The sequence below is a fragment of the Paramormyrops kingsleyae genome, chromosome 20 (genome assembly GCF_048594095.1).
Source record: "Paramormyrops kingsleyae isolate MSU_618 chromosome 20, PKINGS_0.4, whole genome shotgun sequence".
NCBI classification, from domain to species: domain Eukaryota; kingdom Metazoa; phylum Chordata; class Actinopteri; order Osteoglossiformes; family Mormyridae; genus Paramormyrops; species Paramormyrops kingsleyae.
Window position 1 is genome coordinate 13,374,228 of NC_132816.1, and position 21,471 is coordinate 13,395,698.

The 21,471-nt window shown below is 43.8% G+C and overlaps 1 protein-coding gene across 5 annotated transcripts in view; it reads right to left on the bottom strand.

Moving 5' to 3' along the window:
- Positions 1 to 3,451: 3,451 nt before the first annotated feature.
- Positions 3,452 to 21,471, bottom strand: part of LOC111841963 (paired box protein Pax-2a) — a 38,697-nt gene continuing 20,677 nt past the window's right edge. For 3 of the 5 annotated variants that reach the window (XM_023808161.2, XM_023808159.2, XM_023808160.2), the window contains exons 6-11: positions 19,547 to 19,722; positions 17,086 to 17,200; positions 11,454 to 11,663; positions 10,119 to 10,220; positions 7,452 to 7,538; positions 3,452 to 6,802 (exon numbers count right to left, since the gene is read on the bottom strand). In XM_023808161.2, the coding sequence (XP_023663929.1) occupies positions 6,726 to 6,802; positions 7,452 to 7,538; positions 10,119 to 10,220; positions 11,454 to 11,663; positions 17,086 to 17,200; positions 19,547 to 19,722 (767 nt within the window). In that variant the 3' untranslated portion in view covers positions 3,452 to 6,725. The remainder of the gene's footprint in view (positions 6,803 to 7,451; positions 7,539 to 10,118; positions 10,221 to 11,453; positions 11,664 to 17,085; positions 17,201 to 19,546; positions 19,723 to 21,471) is intronic. The other 2 variants (XM_072703560.1, XM_023808164.2) reach the window with 1 other exon arrangement.

A 21,471-nucleotide genomic window follows, 5' to 3' on the forward strand; every position in this document is an offset into this window, starting at 1 on the left:
CCATTCTTGTTTTTCTAGCTAATGTCATTCATAAAATAAAAAAAGAAACCTGAGTGAAAGATTCCGTAGGCAGCACGTTAAGATGTTCTCCTGTAAGTTGGATCTCTGTCCAGGTTTATAACGTTCTCCGTCAGGAAAGATACGGAAGAGCCATGCAGTTAAAGGATCCCACGTTCCATGCATTTAGGAGACGTTTCATAATGAGAGCCCATTTCCGGAGCCAGGCAGGCTGGTAATGTGCACTTAGACGAGACAAAACTGTTATTTGCTCCAAAGGATTTCATCGCAGATAAATCTGCGTAATTGAAATCACATGCCGCACTGACATGCTATAAGTACGCCAAAGCCGTGCTGTAAGCAAACTGAGAAGGTGGTGGCGGCTAGGGGGGCTGGGGTGGGGGGGAGGATGCTGCGCCAGGGACATATGGTTTTATTTCCGCAGCGGAGTGAGACCTAAGAGATGATACGCCGGTCACGGCAGGTCAGCCTGCGTCGCCGGCCGGCGGGGGCCACTCTGTCGTAGCACCTCTATCACCTCGCTTGTGTCGTACGTACGTCATGCTCGCTCGGCTAGCCACAAAAGCTCGGCGTTCCCCGTCTTCAAGCCAGGGCGGATTTTGAGCGGGACACGGCCGCCGACCCCATTGTCTTCGCCACGTGGCCCTTCCTGGAGTCCGGCGAGCGAGTTTGGCGCGTAGTTAAGGTGACGGAAGCCGCCGGAGATGCCCTTCCCCGCATTCCGTTAAAGGACGAAACCCGACAGAAGATCCTCACAGGAGGATGCCTCGGTCCCGTAGCCTTTCTGGAGGCAGACCAGTCTACGGACAGCTCCCCTCAGAGTGCCGGGGAGGCCCGGGGAATGACAGGGGCTTCTTGTGATGCCTTGCTGATGAGAGCCAATCAGCTGGCAGTATCTCAGGGGCGCTTTATTTATTTATTAATTTCTTCCCCATGCTTTCGTTTTTTTTTTTTTTGTCATCTGGCAGGCTCAAGTAAAGATGAGCTTGATTGACAGATGCATTCAGATTCACAGTTTATTGGTTTCTGCGAAAGAGCCAGATATGCCAATTTAGACAGGGGAGTGACAAAAAAAGTTTCCATCTAAATGGAATAATTTTACTACTGGGAATTCTCAGCTGGGGGAAGAACGGCGGCAAGTGTTTTTTTTTATATTTTAACAAGGGCTGAATGACAAACATATACGACAGTTAGAGGTTGACAGAACAGCACCGTTTGATGCTTCACAGGGGAGCTATGAAATAAACAAAAGGCAAGGAGACTGAATTTCAATCGCGGGAGGCCTGCCTCCAGTAGGAGGCCTGCCTCCGGTAGCAGCAGCAAGTATCGGGGCAGCTGCAGCCGGAGACGCCACAAGTCAGCCTTAAAGCCAAGACTGTAGCCGAACCTCCTTGATTCTGGAGCCCAGGTGCTGTGGATTTCACCTCTTTATCGGCGGCGTGTCCTGCAGAAAGCTTTCGAGGGTTTGAGAAGAACCAGGGGATGTGGTTAGCGTTCTGTCGGGTAGGTGGGAGGTACAGAGGTTCTGGTGGGGGGGGATCCTTCTGGTGCACAAAACACAGCCAGTGCTTCCCCTTTACCACCCTGCAACCCGCATCGAATTTCATTTAAATGTCTGTGAGATCTTTGGGTCATTGCTTAAGGTGTTAGCGATACAGCTAATAAAATCTGTGAGCTGTTAAGGGACTATGACTGAACTGCATATATACATAGCACATGTATTATTAACCTCTTAAATGAACTACATAGCAGCAGCGTAACCAAACAAATCAACTGACAAAACAAATAAAATAAACAAATACAACCAATTTAGTTTCTGAACAGACGAACAATAGCAAGCATTTCACCCCACTGATTACCGGGGATGTATAAAACATGTGTATTTTAATCCAAGGGAATAAACAAACTGTTTTTTAATTCCAATAATTAGCATATTTATCTGTTTATGTAGCTCCCCTTATATATGCTTATTAGGTAAACAAATGTCAAAGCCACAAAATGTCTGGTCAATTGTTTTTCCTCTACACAAGTTCCACTTTGGGTTTCAGACACATTGTTAATGTGTTAGGTAATGAGCACTAGAGACGGATAGATTATAATAACTTTTATACCAATTACCCACTGAATATCAATACTAGCCATACAAAGAGAGCAGAATATGCTGCAGAGAGGACTTCCTGGCCAAGCTAAACACCTTTCTCTGGAGCTGAATGCTAATTGCATTCAGACACAGCTCTTAAATATTTCTGCTTTACAAAGCGCCGAAAGGTTCAGTATTCAGTTTGCTCACTGATCCAGATCATGAAAAAAAAAACACTTTTCCTTATTCTGACTGCGGGCTTCAAACATATGATATAGTCTCTATCAAGTTCATTTATTTAACTAGCGCTTGTAATTAAAATTCAATTCATCGTGCTTTGCATAGAGGCATATATTACATCCTGCTGTTTTCCTGCTCAGCTGGTTTCTACATTGGACAGGATTCAATCAAATCTGCACCAAATCTGTCCTTAAACTTGAGCTGAATGACTCCTCTTTGTCAATGAACACAACAACTTTGGTCATGTTTTTAAAATGTCGTAAAATGCCGCCCAGTTTTAATTAGTGTGAGAATTACATCCAAAAATGATTTACTCAGTATTGCATGCCTATTGAGTATTAAGTGTAAGTCCCCTGAAAATGTTCATTATTTTTATGGTCTCACTATCAAACTTCCAGCATTTTTTGGATTAAAAGCAACTCATTGGCCCTTCATACTTGATGTAAATGAAACGGGAGGGTGCCCCCTCTGTGCCCATCAATCTATGAAAAGATACAGCTGACTGCTGGATGAGAGCTGGGATCATATGATCTACACGCCATGATCTCCATGCTAAGAGATTTGCTGATGCTTTCATTGCTGATTAAAGGAATGAACATATTTGTCGTGGATTCCATCCTCATTGAACACAAGGGGCAGCACATTACCTGACTATACCGTGGTGAATTTTACCTTGAAAATATATGGTAATATTTTGTATTCATCACGTGACTTACATTTACATGCCTAAACGCAGCAGTCAAGGTAAACATTTCAATCATCCATTACTATTCAGTCCTGTCTTCTATAATTTATATTATTTTAGGAAACTTGGTAAGAAGCCTGGTGATTATATTATTAAAATTAGCAGCCACTTACCTTTGTAGTTCACTGTCATTGCCCACAAGTTTTGTTGATTCTGGAAAATTATTTTGGATATTATTATTATTATTATTACCATGAAATAATGTAATAACGTGTGTTACTATGTTACACTTGTACAATATATTACTATTATTATTATTATATTGAGTACCAAAATCTGTATGTTATTCACACAGGCACACTCATACAAGTACCCAGTCAAATATTTAGGATTAGGGATGTTAATAACAAGTGACATGAAGTCATGCAGCCGTGTTGACATACAAAAATTTATTTCTCATGTGCACCAAAAAATTCGAACAGAACTGGAACAATGATTGAAGCCTCGTGGCTTTAGTTATAGACCATGGAAAATCCTTTTTCAGATCTGTGACACTTGCTTTGTATCATTTTTACAACTGTAGGAGACCCGATCCTTCAAATAAGCTCTGCAGTCATAGCTTCCTTCGTCTCTTTTTTTTCAGTTCAGGTAGTCAACAGTGGTACCCAACTGTCAGATCCAGAGTTCAGTAAGAAATATAGCAGTTAATAGTCAAAGTGCAATATGATTGTTACACGTTTCCTGTTTCAGAGCAAGGGGGCTGCAGTCCTTGGTAGATTTTGTGTTTTTTTTCCCATTTTTATTTATTTATTTATTTCTCTTTGCCATAAGATTGTAGGAGTTATAGGGTCACCCGATTCAGATGTAATGTTCACAGTAGCTTTAAAAATTATACCTTTGTATAGGAATTTACTATTTTGCAACATTTTTTTCAATTCCACAGGGTGTGCATGTATGAAAAAAGCATGCAAATTGACCACAATTACATAGGTTGAGCGATGCCGTTACTATAACATCTAATAGTCACAAAAAAGTTCTCGCCAAACGTGAGGCAGGAGGCCCCCCAGGGGGGCCCCACTGGCCACGTCGGCTGAAACGTAGTCACACTTCACAATGAACGTGGAATGAAGGTCACAATCAGACGACGGTTGTGAAAACAGCCTTAAGAATCAGAGAATGAAAATATTTTTGATCACACCTAGCAAGCACGTCGGGAATTTCCTCTCACACCGAAAGCTGTAGTTGCGTCGGTAAAACAGTCCAATAAAAGAAGATGGTAAAGAAAGACTTTTTTTTTCTTCTTCTCGATTTGCATAGCAATTATAAAAAAAAATTGGAAGTAAACAAATAAAGGAAAAAAAAGTACAGAGTCAAACGTACAGGTGAGGGTGAGTAACACGTTTGGACCGGAGATTCTAATGGCTTACGGGTTGGTTCCATGCTTTGCCTTTTCCTAGAGCATGACAGGACTTTAGACAAAAATAAAAAGCTATGCTGTTATTTCTCCTTTTCGTATCTACAAACGGGACGAAGCAAACTGGGATGACGCTGCGTTCAGGATGTAGCTGTTCTTTCGGTATATACAGAGTGGACGTGTCCTCGCACTCCACACAAACCATTCTACGAAGCAGCAATTTGTCGCAAATAACATGACATTAAATAACTGTAAGAATTCACCAATTTTTACAGGTTAATATGCATATGATGATCGTTTTTTTTTTCCTCTGCATAATATTACCACATACATTTTCAGAGTTGACTAGTTATTTCGTTTTTTACTATAATACTGCTTGTACAATGCATACACATACTGTAAATAAAATATTAACACGAACTAAATCTTTGGCAAATGCAGTAAAAAGTACATTCACTTTACATTTTAGGAGCAGTATGAATGAAAAATGTTCTCTAAAAAGGTTTCCCCCAATTCCTTCTGAACTATATTTACTATTTAGGGGGAAAAAAATGTAATGAAGCTACGGATTGCTTTCATTAAATGGTCTCTGTAATAAATAATTGTAGCATTTTATGGAAAGTTGAAGGGGTTCCCCGGAGCCTTGCATGTTCCTGTTGACTTTCCCTTGTGAAATACTATTCTGTGACTGACATTAGAGTGAAGGTCAACTTTGTATTAGCTTAAAAGAAAGAATAGATGAACACAGTGTCTTTTAAAGGCTATCATGGCTGTTCCTAAAGATTGGTATGTGTCCCTTCTTGAAGTTGCATGTTTCCGGCGTGCAGAAGGACACTGAGACATCAGCATTGCTTTCTCTCCTTGTCGCTCACAGACACACGAACAGACACATGCGCGCACGCACATTTGGCGTTTAGCGCGAACCAAAACACACATGGGAAACTGAACACTGATACATCTCGGTACGTTACAAGTTAGGTATAAAAACTGAAGGTCGTTTGAATCATCGGGAACTTGGAGAAACAGCACTTTGGACAGATGCTTCGATGCACGTACACTGCGTATTCATGGACTGGTGCATTTAAAATACTCCTAAATTTAAACACAGAGTGGTATTTGTTGGTATGCCTGTAATGGGAAATGTAACCTGAACATGAACTTCCATTTTGTCGCTTTTTAAGTGCTAGCTCAACCCAATTGCTGTAAGTAACCTTTACACTTGTTTATTTTCCTTGACAATTTTCCATGCTGTCCCACTGCAGGAAAAGGTAGCAGTCTTAATTGAATTCTGCATGATACAATCCTACAGTGTCAGACCCTCAGATAATAGTGCAAAATCAAGGACAAATTGAATATTGTAAGGACTTGTATCATTTGCTGTGTCCCAGAAATACAAAAACGACTGAAGAAAAGAACAAAAACAACAAAAAAAAAAAATAAACCAAACAATTCTAAATGTTCCTAAAGACCTTCGTAATAACAGCAACAGTAATACCAAAAATTAATTTAACCAAAAAATTAAGTATATATTTTGCTAATTTTAAATTCGGGTGTGTGGAAGACCACAATGCTCTGTGACTTCCTTTCGTTTTCACACATATGTTCTTTTTACATCTGATTGTGTATCACAGGAAAAGAAAGAATGTCCACTTATCGTTTTCTGTGGCATTTGTCAAGAACGGATATGTTCACACATGCTGTTCTGCAGATCAGGAACCAATATGGATAGAGTCAGCGGAGGAGAGTAAAGCACCAAACTGCAGCCCACTCTGATGCTATTGTCTTCAGCACACAACGCTCTCGGTAAACCAGTAAACCATGGAACTGCTACGAAACCAGGAGGACCTGATGCTGAGTGAGCCGTAATCGTGTTTGAGACCGGATTCTTCGGGAAGGCGAGATCAATCAAAGTGAAGGAACGTGTTGATCCATGACGAGAAAATCAAACTAATAAAATAGGAGAAAAAGCCACGTCACTTTTTTTTTTTTTAACTTCGCTTTCTTCACACCAAGTTTTTCTTCATTTTTTATAATATATATATTTAGAATCTCTCAAAGTCTTTCTGGAATTGTACAGTCTTGCTGATGGGAGACCAGGACTTGAAGTCAGAGGGGTCAGATTTGTGTGGAGTCGTCGGGTGTCCCTATTAGTCCGTCCTCCTTTCTCTGAGCAAGAGATGGGATGTTTTGAAGCCACTTTCCGTTTCTTTGACCTTAACGCTGTTCACACCGGTACAATATGGAGGACAAAAGCATCGTCCTGTAGTTTGATTTGGTTTCCATTGTAACTAGTGGCGGTCATAGGCAGTGGCAGCAGTGGGTGGAGCTGAGCCTCTTGATGCGGCACTATAATAATAAGGGGAACCTAAAAGTTAACAGAAGAACAAGCCAGTTGAAAAGACACAGTACGCAAAAACAAATATGCCCAGTTAATGAAAATCCACATCCCTGATGGAACAGCCCTTCAGGTCGTTACTCAGATCACTCAAAAAAGAGTGAATGGAACAATTAAACATTGGGGCAGTTATCAATTGTAATTATTTCATCGTATTAATTTTATAATCATAATTCAATTAGAATGTGGAAGGTACTAAATCCCACAGATAATTCCCCGATTGGGAATTTTCACAATTAACTATTAAGCTTCTCATGTTAATCATAGTACAAGCTTCCCAAAAACTGATTCTGTGCAGATGAGCTATTCGCAAATGCTGCCGCTGCATGTCCGTATACCTCTCTACAGTACAACGGATTCTCAGCATATTTCCAAAACATAAAACACTATACTATGTTGCAGAAATACCGGCATATAAATGTGTAATGCACTTCCATGGTATGCAGCCAGCTGGTATTCTGTGACGATACTTTTTTCAGTTCCGTTACGATTATTTTCATTGTATGACATGCTAACGGTTTTTATGTAATGAAGTGCATTCGTCTGCCATATCAGGATCCACGGGAAAGCTAAAGAAACCCAGTGTAGGACCAGTGAGCACATGAGGAATGATACTCACTCAATAAAGCTGGGTTGCTAAACCGCCAAGCTTCATTGTACGTTGTGTACTGTGGATGACTGTAGGGGTTCCCTGAAAACTCGCTCCCTGTGGAAAGAAAGAGAGCCATTTAGTTTTAGTGCTGCGAATTGGTCAAAGCATTTCGGATACGAGGAAAATATGACACCATCATTCAGAATTACATAATCTGACGCTGACTTCCTGACTGTTTTGTACAAGTCACAACGCCGCCAAGCCTACTGATCGCGCCATTTTGAAATTACGTAAGATGGGCTCTGTTGATGTTCCTAACAGATACCCTCGGAGACGATTGCTGCTTTTTCTTGCATATGCGGGCCGGTTGTCATTAGCTACTTCTCACTGTAAACATCAGCCAAAGATCTGTGCTTCATCGCTTTACCCACTGAGACTTGCCCTCCCCCTTCTGCTGCATGTGCAGTTTAGTACCTTTCGCCTGCTGCTTTGATTTCGTTTTTTGTGGTTTTTATATATATATAAAAAAATGCTGATAGGCTAGATCTCGGAATCCCCCTCTTATCTCCTTTACTGTCCCCATCTCATTCTCCTTCCATTATACAAGCCGTTCATTTTGTGAGTGCCTCTATACTGAGGTGAGCTCTCGTTCATGTTCATTTAAAGAACCGCAAATGCATTTTAATGCCTAGAAAATGAGTCAGATTGGCTATTTAATAATTTTAATAATTTTTATTGCTAGCTATACGTGTTTGCGTATTGGCCGTAAGCAGATCTGCGAGAAATTAACTGCATTGCTACACCTTGTTGTAATTCATACTTCATCAGCCTGGCTGATTTTATCACTTTGGTTATCTTTTTAGCAAGATTTCTGCTTGTTTTGGATCATAGTTTAAAGCTTTTTTCTGCTTCATCTATCCTTGGGCTGAAGCAGCCAGATAAACCCCTGGGGGGTCCCTCTTAGAAAAAAAAACGGATGCTTGTATGGATTTTTTTCTTCTCAAATTCTTCTTTTTTTGTATGTGCAGAATTCCAGTTTGCAGGAAGTAACTCAGACTATGTCAGTGAGCAATGCAGTTGGTCCAGCATGTTTTTTTTTTTATGAGACAATAAAGGCAAGATTTTATATGAAGCCAGTGAAGAATGGCTTAAGGTTTAACAGTGTTTGGGGCCTGTCACTAAATCTTAGTCGGTCTGGGCCAGATGAATGGGAGAGCCCACAAAACCTATAGCCTTAGGATTAAGAGGGTTTTCCAGGTAACGCGTTACTGTGTGTGACTGATGAAAACGAATGTGCGATAAAAACATATTTGATGTACTTGAAAAGGTATGTTTTCCAGCTGAATTCACTCTGTCACCAAATTGCATTTCTAAATAAAATGTAATGTTTACGACAGAGTGAGGATGGCCAAAAGGTCGTAGCTATTAGATTCCTCTCGCCTTACAGTGGATTTAAACTGTTTAACTTATCGTCTCACGCAATTTAATCTTAAAATCATGCATGACTTCTAATACATTTTTGGCAGGAATTTATAGCGCAAAGCTGATTCGTCTATCAAAGATTTTCTTCGTTTATTTGTCTGATCAACTGCTGGTATCCCTTCATCCTGGTGACGTAAATGCGACCGTCCGGTTTGTCAGGATGTCAGCGCCCCGGGGCGGTTTTCTTCATGTTAGTTGACGGAGGGAAGGAGAGGGAGGGAGGGAGGGAAGGAGGGGGGGCCTGGTGCCGTTTCGGGTTGGGGAACGGGCCCAAGCAGTGGGCCGGGACGTGATCCGTACGGCTGGCACTGAAATCCTAGCCGGGTCCCTAAGAGAGACAGTGATTTAAATATTTACAGGCCTCCCATGCCTCTGTTTTGTGACCCTTAACTGTTTGCCGTGAACCTGAACTGCGGGTTAAGTGGAGGAGAAAGAGATACGTGCCGGGGGCCGGAGGGACGGCCGCGGACAGTGTTTATCGACGACTTGTGAAAGTGCACACACAGGGGGATAATGAGCTGTGGAACCCGAGTGACGCCGAGAGGATCTGTCCTATCTCCGAGCCTCTGATCGGATATCGAGCACATGTAATTTCCTTATATACACCGGGCCGCGTGTGCAGAGCCCCCCCGCCCCCTCCCTCCCCCTGTGCTTCCCCACAGGTCAATGCCGCTCATCCCAGCACGTCCACTCAGTCCACTAATCACTGTCCTGGTTGGCTACGGCGTGGCCTATCAAGCGCGACATCATTAGCGTGATCGTCGTCGCGCCTCCAACCAGCGTGGAGCCTTAGATGTTTTGGTAATTACCTATTTTCAGCTGAATCGCTAAATGGCCGAGCTTCGCGCTCTTTGCTTTGCTGAAGTGCCTTTGAGGAAATGGACAAATCTGCCGTCGACGATTTGCTGGAGTATAGCCGATGTACGTTCTCCGAAATGTATGTTCATCCAGATGCTTTCTAAATGTCTACCATGCTACATCCATGTCGGATATATAAAATTCATTCTATTGTGAAACATATAATTAGGTCATTTCCACCTTTGCTACATTGTTTATTGTAATATGTATGTTAAAATATTGTTTGAAAAGAATGCGTTAATTAAATCATGCATATCAGCTTCGAATGACTGGATAATATCCTCTCTGAAAATGTAACAGCTGGAATTAAATGGTGAAATATAGTAATTTAATAATAAATGAAACGTTACGTACCAGGAACCATTCCAGCAAGTGTTGAGGTGGGATAGCTGCCCTGTCCTGTAGGGGGCACATGAGGGGGGTACCCAGGTAGGGTTGTATTTGCCATGTCTCGACCTGGAGAGAAGACAGAAAGAAGGATGCTGGTGTTTAGGAGTCGCTCAGTGCAAATGAAACACGCATCCCAAAGCTGTGGAGAGAAACAGCAGCTAGAGGAAACCGGAAGATGATGGCGTGAACCCGCGAAGCACATTCCCCAAGCAAAGATGGCGTCGGAATCCAATCACTGCTACCATTCAGACAATGTCACGGAATCCTCCTGGGCAGGCAGTGCGAACAGCCGATCGCGCTTCGCAAGTGCATAAATGGATGGAGACGTGACACTAGCGTTCGGCATTGTTATACAAAAGAATATGCGCATGCAACATAAAATAGAAATGATCACGACAGACACATATAACTCAACACATATATACCCCCCCCCAAATGAAAAAAAAAAACACTTAGTTATGACAGCTGACAAATGGTGGCAATTTTCGTAATTTTAGTTTTAGGCCTGATTCTGTCCTCCGGCAAGGTGACTCTGCTTTAATTATAAATTAAACTATCAATTAAAAGTACTGTTGAAATAAAGGTGGTGAGGTACAAACAAACAATGCCAGCGAGAGCTGCTTAGTCAGTAGTTCATATGGCCTTCCCAAGTCCCAATTAATCTGACTCCAAAATGCTACCCCCCAATTTGGGCCTGTCTTAAGAGTTCAAGTAAACCCCGAATAGCATTGCAAGCTAAGCCCCATGGTCACTTATTCAGCTGCCGTAATTGGTACCGAGGGCTAACTGTCCTACTCGGGGGGGCTTGGCTTTCCGTATGCAGCCCCCCCCAGTCAGCCAAACCCAGGGATTCAGAAGCCCCTGCAGTGTTGTTAGCATCGGGTGGGTGGGGGGGGGGGGGGACGACGCTGCGGGCCATTCGGAAATGCATCAATGAAGTGGACATTAACAAGGGGGCCTGAATGCAGAGTCTTGACGGATGCAGATGCACCATGCGTCCGTGTGAACTTCAGACAGACGTGCAGAGTGATGCCGCACATCGATCGTCCGTATATCGCTGAAATAGTCAGGAGCATTTTTACCTAAAACTAGCAAGAACGCAATCATTCGGAATAATACCTCGAGGACACAAGCCTTGAGTCAACACACTAAGGCTAAGGTGCAGTGTGCTACGGGAAACTGCGTGCGTTGGGGAATTTCTCAACTAACTCTCACCTTGCTTCTATCTATAGGGAACGGGGTACCTGAACACGGTAGCCAGGCCCTGAAAAGCACTTCCGGGCTTCAGTAAGGGTGTACCTGCGAGGATAGGCTGGCTTGCATACTGCCCGTAGCTGGGGCCGTTGCGGGCATAGGCAGTGTAGCAAGGGGTGGAGGCGTCTACTGACACAGTGGGCTGGAATGGCTGGTGGTGCGCTAGGCCGGAGCCCGCCAGGGACGAGGGAGTGAAAGGGGCCAGAGACGCCTCGAGGGGCTCCTGCTTTACACAGACCGAGGATGAGTGGGATTCTGCCGGATGGAGCACAAACAAACACACATACAGTGATGACACACACATACGCACACACATGAAGGAAAAGGGGGGGGAGAAAAGGAGGAGTGAATGATGAAAATGGCCGGCAATGACGTGCTACGCCGCAGCAAGGATCTACCATGCTGCGTATTACGGGAATGTCATGAAACAGGAGATGGATCCTTGTTTTTTGCTTAATATGTGTATGTGGTGTATACAGAAAGGGAAAAGATCCATTGGTAGAGGAGATGCGACCATGTGATCGCCTTTTGTCACAGTGATTCGTTGATCCAGAGGCTGCTTGCTAAGCATTAGCAGAGGTAGGACCAGTTGGAACAGGTGACATCGCATGCGCGGAAAGGCGGATTTGCTGACGGAGGTGGAGCGGGGGTACGGGGCTAATTCGTACTCCATGGGGGGCGGGGGGGCTAAGCCTCGCACAATGCCCACCGAGCCCTTAGTTTAAAGGCTGTGTGGACACCTGCCATGTTTTGGGCTGGAGCACCATGCTGGAATCCAAGCCCACCGCTGTCCTGGGGCATTCCATTACCCTACCAAAACAGGGGTTTCTGGGGAAAGAGTAATCTTTACTTAAGGGGCACTAGATAAAGTATTCTGGCGCAACGATTTGCCAGCCTAAGTCCCTGGGCTTCCTATTTAGCCCAGAATCTGGAGGTAGCATTTCGGGGGGGGGGGGGGGTACCCTTTCTCTCTGGAAGTAAATTACTTAAATTGCATTTATTAGGCCTGCCAGCACAATTTACTTTGCTGGCTTTTCAATTCAATACGCGCAAACTACCAATTTCAAGTCTAACTGATAGAATGCAATAATTGGAACATTGCTGACATTAGCAATGCATTTTAAGCACTGAATAATTAGTTAAGAAGTAGTTTTTTTAATATATGTTAAAATATACAGTAAATGGATAAAATGGGTATTTTGGGTAGTTGAAACGATTGCGCCCTCTGTGGTAGTTTAGGGGGCTATCACAGTGGAAGGCATTAAAACAAATATCATGCTTATTTCGCAAACGATTCCGTGCGAGAGGCTAAATAAGCTAGTCCTGCCACAGCAGCATTTCAAAACTAATGCGTTGAGGTAAACAATCTACTGAAAAGCAAATTCCGGAATAATTTTGCTGATGGGCCTCGGCCTCTTTCGACAGCCCCCAACCCCCCACCTCCCCCCACCAAACTCTGCTACGTTTTCCTGAGCAACTCAAGCGATCAATGTGAGCACTGTTACTGGTGCTACATGTCCTCTTTAAATCCTCTTCTGTTTGTGAGGCCTGTTGGGAGAGCTCTCAGTACGCCATGATAGCCTCATTAGCTGCTTCCTAGCCATTGTTGTTTTACAACAGAATTGTGTGTAGAGATTCCTCATTAAGATAAGGGTTTCTTTATACTGTGCCCTTCTGTGACAGCCCTCTTAGACATAACGCCTGAAAATCAAGCCACTTTACTGGCCCCTTTCCCACACAAATCAATTCAAAGGCCTCTTTTTCCATAGTTATCACAGGGCAGACTTTTCGGCACAAACCAACGCGGTTTACAAAACTATAAATAGAAATGGCAACACATCCAAGCAAACCCCAACTGACAGTCTCTCTTCGTAGCATTCTGATAAATTTGTACCAGAGTATAATTAAGGATCTGAAGGCCATTTATGGTTGATCTTGCATTAGCTGAAAAATATGCTACTGTTGTACAAGCAACAATGTACGCAAAACAAAAAAAAAAGAATAAAAACAATGTTATGGAATATAGCAAGACAGATAACAGGAATGGAAGAGGTCTTCCGAGAAACGGGGAATGTCGTTCCCACGGCACCCTGCTCAGAGACTTCCAGACAGGCGTGATCACCGACCACGCTGATTCGCTGGTACGTTCGAGATGGCTGAACTTTAAAACCACTGAAAACGGTGGCCGCTTATTGTCCTGGAGACGAGTTAACGCTTGACACAGAACTGTCACCTCCCCCCTCCCCGATTACAACGACAGAAGATAAACACGCGCCCGGGAGGTCTCGGGGTAGCTGCAGAAGCTCGTTTCCCTGTTCCTATTTCAGCGTCGCTCGTCACAGCGAGGACCGAATCAGAAGTGACCTTCATCCTGCTTGCCAGCATGACAAAGTCCCCAGCAAGTGACTCTTTCAGTGGTTAGAGCATTAAATTTGCCATGATGGGGACACCTTCATGTTCATGACAACAACAACAAAAAATCTTTGACCTCCAATTTCTATATTCGGGATGCAGCAATTCATCACGAGCCAAAAACCCCCACACGCTAATTAATTACAACTAAGTAAAGAATGTTTGGAGAGCCAAATTGCTTTAATTCCCCAAACACAGAGTGAAAGTCATTCATTATCAAATGTGTGCTCAAAGGTTAGTGTGCTTTTGAGAAGACGAAATAAACATTAATTTCTGCACTGGGCTGGGTCTCCCCCGGTGAGCGGGCAGACAAGCAGTTTGTCAAGAGGGCACACGTCAGGAACCTGGGGTTAGGGGACTGATTGTTGCTTGGTGCTCACTGGAGAATAGCACGCCCTTCTTCAAAAATAGCTCGGACCGGGATATATTTCAGCCCCGGCGGACGCTGAGCGGGCTTATTATTATTATTTTTATTTTTTCCTTCTCCCACTAACGCCCAAGCCGCCTCCTCTGCGTCGGTAAAGGCTGAGGTGCGGAAGCTGGCGTCCCTGCTGGTGCCTTCATTTCCTCCCGAGGACATTCGGAAGCAGGCAGGAGGCCGCCAACACCTGCTCAAGTTTTTTTTTTTTTTCAGCGTGACGAAGGGGTGCCCATTGACACCATACCATCCCACTGGCACCAGGAAGGCCAGCTTTAATAGCCCCGGTGGGGGTGGGGGCGTGGGGGGTGGGGGTTGTGTTGAGGGGGCAGACGTGTTTCGAGAATTTGTACCGTTGATTCATTCTATAGGTATGTACCCCAAAAAAATGTCTCCATGGCCCTAAAGGCTGCATCTTTGTCTGAAGCTGCCCCATCGCACTTGGCCCAACTGAAGACTAGAGTCGTGCCTTCTGACCATGCGGTGAAGCTTATGCTCAGGGCTGGAGATCTGAGGAGCGCCGGGAGCCTCCTCCAGGAAATCGTGGCCCCCATTCTGTCGTGATCCGAGTCAGACCGCGATCGGAAAGCAGAGCGTGACGAAATGCGCCGGCAACGGCGACCGGAGATCCTCGTCCCCTGTGGGATCATTACAACTGTGCCCTGTTCCAGACAGCAACACTGCTTAATGCGGATGCTCCCAGTGAACGCCTCGCAGGATAAATTAACGACGACTTTGCAATGCGCTAATGTATTTACGGGAGGATCAGGCAAAGCCGCCCTTATTAAACGTTCGCCGATAACAATCGTCCCATACGAAACGCAGAGCACGATATACAACAATTCGGTAATTTGGCTATTTTAAACGATGCAAATGTCACTAAAGCAGGAAGGAAAGACGCAAACATTTAACGTTAAATGGTGGCTAGCCTCTGAATTAGACGATGGAAATTCTACGTTAAATCCCTTTATTTGCGTGGCTAGTCTTTCTTTTAGCTATAATAGGAATGAATGGAGGATACAAAAATATTTCTATCGCTCGCCTTATAATTCCAATCTCCACCGGCAATGAAGAGTTCATGAATCATTCATCTTTAATAGATTATGCAAATGTTGAGACATAAAATCAACAAGATCAATAACTGCAGGCATTTTAATTGGTGCTAGAAAACATTTTAAGGATGAACATAATCTCCAGTTCTTCCTCCTGTAAAGGCACTATTAATTTGAAATTGAATCCCAGCCTAAATGAAGAAGATAATTTAACATCCTTTTTCCTAGTTTCAGATCCTATCGCCTGGGTTTATCACACGCTAGTAAACTGTAATATCCTGCCATTAAGCAACCCCCAATGCTACACCTGATTAAAATACACTGCATATTAAGTTATTAGTGTCAACAGTCACCAAGGGAAAATCAAGTCTAAGTTTGATAATGTCAGTTACTAGGCAATTACAGAAAAAAAATATATAAATTATCTAGATTATTTTGGAACGCAGTCAATAAATTTAAATCTATAAAACAACACAATTTAGCAGTGAAGGAATTTATCCTGTTATGTCTTTTTAAGCATTTAAATGCTTTTAATATTTTTTTTGACTGATTCTTGAATGATTTGTTTCTTGATTTTTTTTTGTCATAGGAAGTGGGTGAAGGGGTGGTTTGGGAAATTCAGTAAAAGCAATGCTTCCCTGTTAAGCTTATCTCCAAGGCAGTTATGTGTCCTTTTTACCTTATGAACCGACAGGTAACCCCCCCTTGGGAGCGGGCGGGGGAGGGGGGGGGTGGCTGTAAAGGGAAATACTTCCTCTAAAACATCCCAGGTGCAAACAAAACCACCTGCTCAGGAGGGACTCCCCGCACTGGGGGGCTGCTTTCATGCTACGGCCAGAGCACAAAGGACAAAAACACACCTTTCTTCTGGTGAGGCCCGACTTACTGGGATACTCTACCTCCCACATATTAATGAGAAAAAAAAGGGCTTTCTTTTCGAATAACACTGCTCGCTATCATTCGAGAAGGGGGCCCACAATTTTCAATCATCCTGTCTCTCCCCCCCCCCCCCCCCCCACACGCGAAACCCATTGCCTTTGATGGCTCCCGCATCATTATGTGAATTTTAATAAAAGCTCAGCGTATTAATCTCCGACCCGACAGTCGGCCATCAGTAAACTTAACCTTCTCCTCGGTAATAACGTCGGCAACAATGCAACAATATTTCAATTAGCGTGGCAGTCATTAGCCATGACGGAGCAGAGGAGGGAAAGAGAGGACGGTGGTGTTTCACGCAGACAGGCAGAAACGCGATTGGATACTTAACAAAGGACACCCCCGGCGCGCTTTATGTCTTTTTAGAACGAATTACACACTGTTTACAAACGCGTGCGTGCGAAATCACGCTCCACTCTCTCCTGTAGACAGACCGCAGGATCCGGCAGCGGTAGGAATCAGTCAATCACGCTAACTCGCGAGACCCTGCCACTCATCTCTGCGTTTGTGGATCGGAAGGCCTGCCATTAAGACTCCCGTCATGAACGAGAGATGACAGAATCCTCTCCGATTGCGCGCTTCCCGAGTACGGAGGGGCCTCGCTTATGCCGTGTGGTGCGTTTCAAAGCTATGAGACTCTCTTGACTTGTTTACTAATTCTTCCTTTGGGGATTTATAAAAAACTGTTCACAATAGCTTTTATTTTTCAATATTTTTAATGTCATGTAATTGAACAATGCTGATACATAATTAAAGAATAACAGCCCCCCCCCCCCTTCCCGACCACCAATCCACCCCACCCTGGGTGGACCTCTAGCTTGGATGCTGATTTACATACAGTATGTTCACTTGATCTTACCTACAGGGTAGGATTGTGATACGTTGGGCCCCAGTTCCGGGTTGGTGCTGGCTGACAAACTAGGCTTCACTTCGTCCAGTCCGGAGTTCAGTGCCGGTAGCGAGTATTCATTAGCCTGTAAGCGGGAGGGGGAACGTTAAACACTCGAAAAAGCGCGCCTTGTAACCTTTTGCTAATTCCTTTGCTTGGCGTCAATGCTGGCATTATTCTGAAGCATATTTCTGTTCCCGGCTCTAAAGGCACATATTGCAGAGCCTGTCTCCCTATTGTCCGAGTGGGAGGGACCAGGGAGCGGAGTAGGGCTTTAGAATCGAGAGGAGAGACCAGCCGTCAGCTGGCTCATTGTGCTTCACTGGAGTCGCTCTCCTGACCAGCCAAGGGAGGAAGCATTCCTGCTTTGTTACAAACACACCATGTGGCCCAGCTCGCAGGGCAAAACGCACCTGCCTTTTAAAAGATTAGAAAAACAAAGATAAACACAACAAATAAATGTAATCTCTACTAATCTCGTATACCGCGGCACTTATCAAAAACTACCGAAACAGCATACGTGTATTTACACTTTATTTTATAACAATAAAGAATTCTGTGTTTGTTTGTGATGTTGGATTTGAAATACGTGACGTTAAATCTTTAAAAGAATCTCTTTCATTCACTCTCTGGGTACGTCTGGATTTTGTTTTTCTGTTTGCATTTGTGGTCAGTTGGTTCGAAGAGCAGCCATGACGGAGATGGCAGATGTAGGCTAGCTTTTTTTCCCCGTTTTAATGAGATGAGACTTCCGGAGCCTTTTGTGATGACAGTGACGGTCCCTGTGCCCTGTGCTTGCCCGAGCGCCTCGCTGGGCCGCAGCCCCAAGGGGGAAACCCATGACCCCAGTCTTGTCTGCTTCTATCGCAGATAAACTCTAATTGTCTCCTACAACTGTTTCGCCGGCGTGATTTCGGATGTCGTCCCACATCCTGGCCGTCTTCAGACGCAAAGCACCCATTTTTTTCTCATGCAGATAGAGAATGGGGCGGGGGGGCGGGGCGGGGGGGGGGGCAACAACCGAAAGAAGCGATGTGAAAAGAATGACCAAATGGCTAGCAGAAGTGTGGGAGGAGTGAACCTATTGAGTTTTGCATCTCCAGAATGGGTTTTTAATGCCCTTCTGTGGCACCCAGACACTGGCTAATAGGTCCACCTTTTCAAGAGTTTCAAAAAAAGGCTGGGGGGGGGGACACAACAGAATCCACAAAAGGGAAAGTGCTCTGATTAATATTGCATTAAATTAAAGCTGATTTTTCTGGACTGTTCCGGGCCTCCCCCAAGCCTAGCCTTTCCCTGGCTTTTTTTTAATACTCTCACTGCTGCTCTTTGTGATTGCAAGTCATTTCCAATTCGTTTTGGTATTGATCTTCCAGTAGAAATCAGTTTTGTAATTAGCTGCAAATTAGGCCTTCTTCTAGAGGTGAGGCCTGTCCCCCTGATTTATCACCAGCGTAATTCGTGGCGATCGGAGAGAAATTAAAATGAACTCAATTAGGCGACTGCTTTTGTTTTATGGGTCCAACTTGGAGTTTCCAGGGAAAAATTAATAGTCTCTTGTTGTTTAATAGTCTAATGAAAGTAAATAAAGGTTATGCATTGTAATAAGCTCAGGGCTTTTAATAAAGGGTCTTGCAGTTTCTTATTGTTACTGGTGATTGTGTCACTTTTCGGTTGCTGTCTTTTTTTGCCAATTATGATGGATGGGTAGCATTTTCTTTTTTTCCTGTGCTAACATCAAAAGAATCAAAGGGCAGATGTTTAAAGTTAATTGTAAAAGTCTATAATTCTGTTGCTGAAATGTCCATTTGAGATGCTGAGGTTGAATTGATGCTACGATGCTTAAAAAAAATGCAGCGTTTATTGCGCGTCCACTGAGCGAATTAACCGTGCAAACCTAAAATAAGTGCAAAACCACCACCGGACTGACTGACACAAACCTTTTTTGGTGGGGACTAAGATAGTGATTAATTACATACATTGTTTTGTTATTGTCAATTACAGTGGTGTGAGGAATGTTTTTTCTTTCATTAAAGAAAAATCTATAATGTGTGGGAGTTTCCTTGGAGCTCACAGGTTTCCCCGGTTTGGTCCATAATACTGTCGGATTTGTGTTTAACTGCTCTCAGTGTGTCCATGATTCCTTATCGTTGATTATGTTAAACTGAGCAGCGATTGGATATTTAAAAAACGGCGGCCTTCAAGATTCAAAGTAACAACACTTATACACAAGCCATAATCATGTAAGAGTCTAAGAATTACATATTATAAATAAAATATATAGAAGACACACATATATAGCAGGAAAATAGCTGCATGTGTGTGACAGTGTCCCTTAAGGACAAATTAAGGTTTAATATGATTTTATCTCATGGTTAACTGAACCTGGTCACTGGCGATCACAAGTAACCTTTATCATGAAGGTACTAACCTGCTCGGGTTTGATGTGCTCAGATGTCGGAAAGACGTCTGGGTATGACGGCCGCTCAAAGACCCGGTCCAGAGCTTCGAGCTGCTGCTGAGTGAAAGCATCTGCTCTCAGGTGCTTCCGTAAACTGTCCACACTACCCTGAGAATCACTGTTTGGGCCAGAACCATCTGAACCATCTACAAGGAGAAAGAGGGACATTCGAAAAATTTGGCCCTTAGGGAATCTTATCGCACAGTCACTCCGCCGCGCACTTTCCTCCCTCGTGACAGCGCCCCCTGCTGGGAGAAGGTTGGACAAGGAGGTGGGGGAGGTAAATTCAGTGGCGGGCAACACCTTAAGCAGATCCAGAAGGTTGTGCTGAGCCACTGGGAGCGGTGGGGAAGTCCAGCCCCCCCCGGCACACTCCCCCCCCCACCTCCACCACACGCACAGTATTAGCACTGTCATGATTTGATAGGTCGGCGGTAATTGATGGATTACTATCAGAGCAAATATATTCTTGTTGGGGAGACCATGTATTTTAATGAAAGCAGAAACGATTACGGAGGCCTCTCCTTCTAGTCTGAGTAGGCATTTTTGCCTGTCTGGAAATCAGGAGCAGTAATTTAAAAGGTACAATTTTCTTTACAATTCGATATCGCTTTCATTTTTTCTATTGCATTTCATTCAGACAGGCCTGCCGACACGCCCCGGATAAAAGGGTACCAGTCCGGGTCAGTCATTTCCCGGGAACGCGTTCCCGAAATGTAAGCATCTCCCCCAACTTCCGACACGATTACCCCACTGCACACTGGAGGATGACACCTCTTTTCTTTTGTCACCGTCATAAGGCCCTTAAAACCTCTTACACACCCTGCACCACCCCCTGCGCTCCCCCCCACCTGCCACACAGCCCCCCTATCTCTCCCCATCCTGTGTGTATTCAGAAGGGTTCCCGCTCCCTTACAAATCTGTCATTCTAAATTTGCTGCAGATTATGTTCTCTCGTCGGTGAGAGAGCAGTGATATATGATATGCAAGGCCCCTATTGATTGCCTGATCTGGTGGCAGGAGGGAGCCGAAATGAACTTGAAACGAACATCTTGCCTCAGCTCATTGTGCGTATAATACTCTACTTAATCCCACATTCTTCTCTGCCATGGAATTCAATTGATCAATCATGTTTCACTGATAGTACCATTTCAGCCTGTTATTGCCATCCCATTCTGCTTCTTGACCTTTTTTCAACGGCTAAGGCCAGAGGATGAACCTGACTTTCATGAAGAGCAAAATATTTTCAGGGCTGTGGGGGAGACAGGCTTTCAGTGCCTGTGTTTGTGTGTTTATGTGTGTGTGTGGATCCTTTCTGCGTAGCGATTTTGTCAAACGGCCACATGTTCCCTGTATAAATGTGCTGCTAATTTTACGATGAACTCTGTTAAATTTAAAACGCCTTTACTGCATTGTTGGTGTTTAATTACCTTAGATGCACAAAGAACTCTACAATGGCAGAGAAGGAAAAATTAATTAAACCTTACAGCTACTGGCTGCCTTGCATTTTACTTGAAATAATCCTGTTAACTGCAGTTATTAGGATTTATATATTATGAATTACCTATAAATATTTATACATTATACATTTATAGACTAATACAAAAGCTAATTTATAGTCACTTGTCAAAATCTAATACTGTATATCTAAAAGATGGATTTTTTCTATAGATAAGTGCTCTATATGATATATCGGTACAGTAACTGCAATCACAGGGGCCCACTAAACAGTGATATTCTGTTGTTTTATTATTTTCTCCTGTTTTGGATTATTGTGTATGGTTTTCTCAACATTATGTCTGGCCCACATATCTTTGAGCAGGCATCTCTCTCGGACAGCTCCCGTGGGGGCCTTCCGTACCACTGCCAGTTGTTGCGGTATCAGACTCAATTGT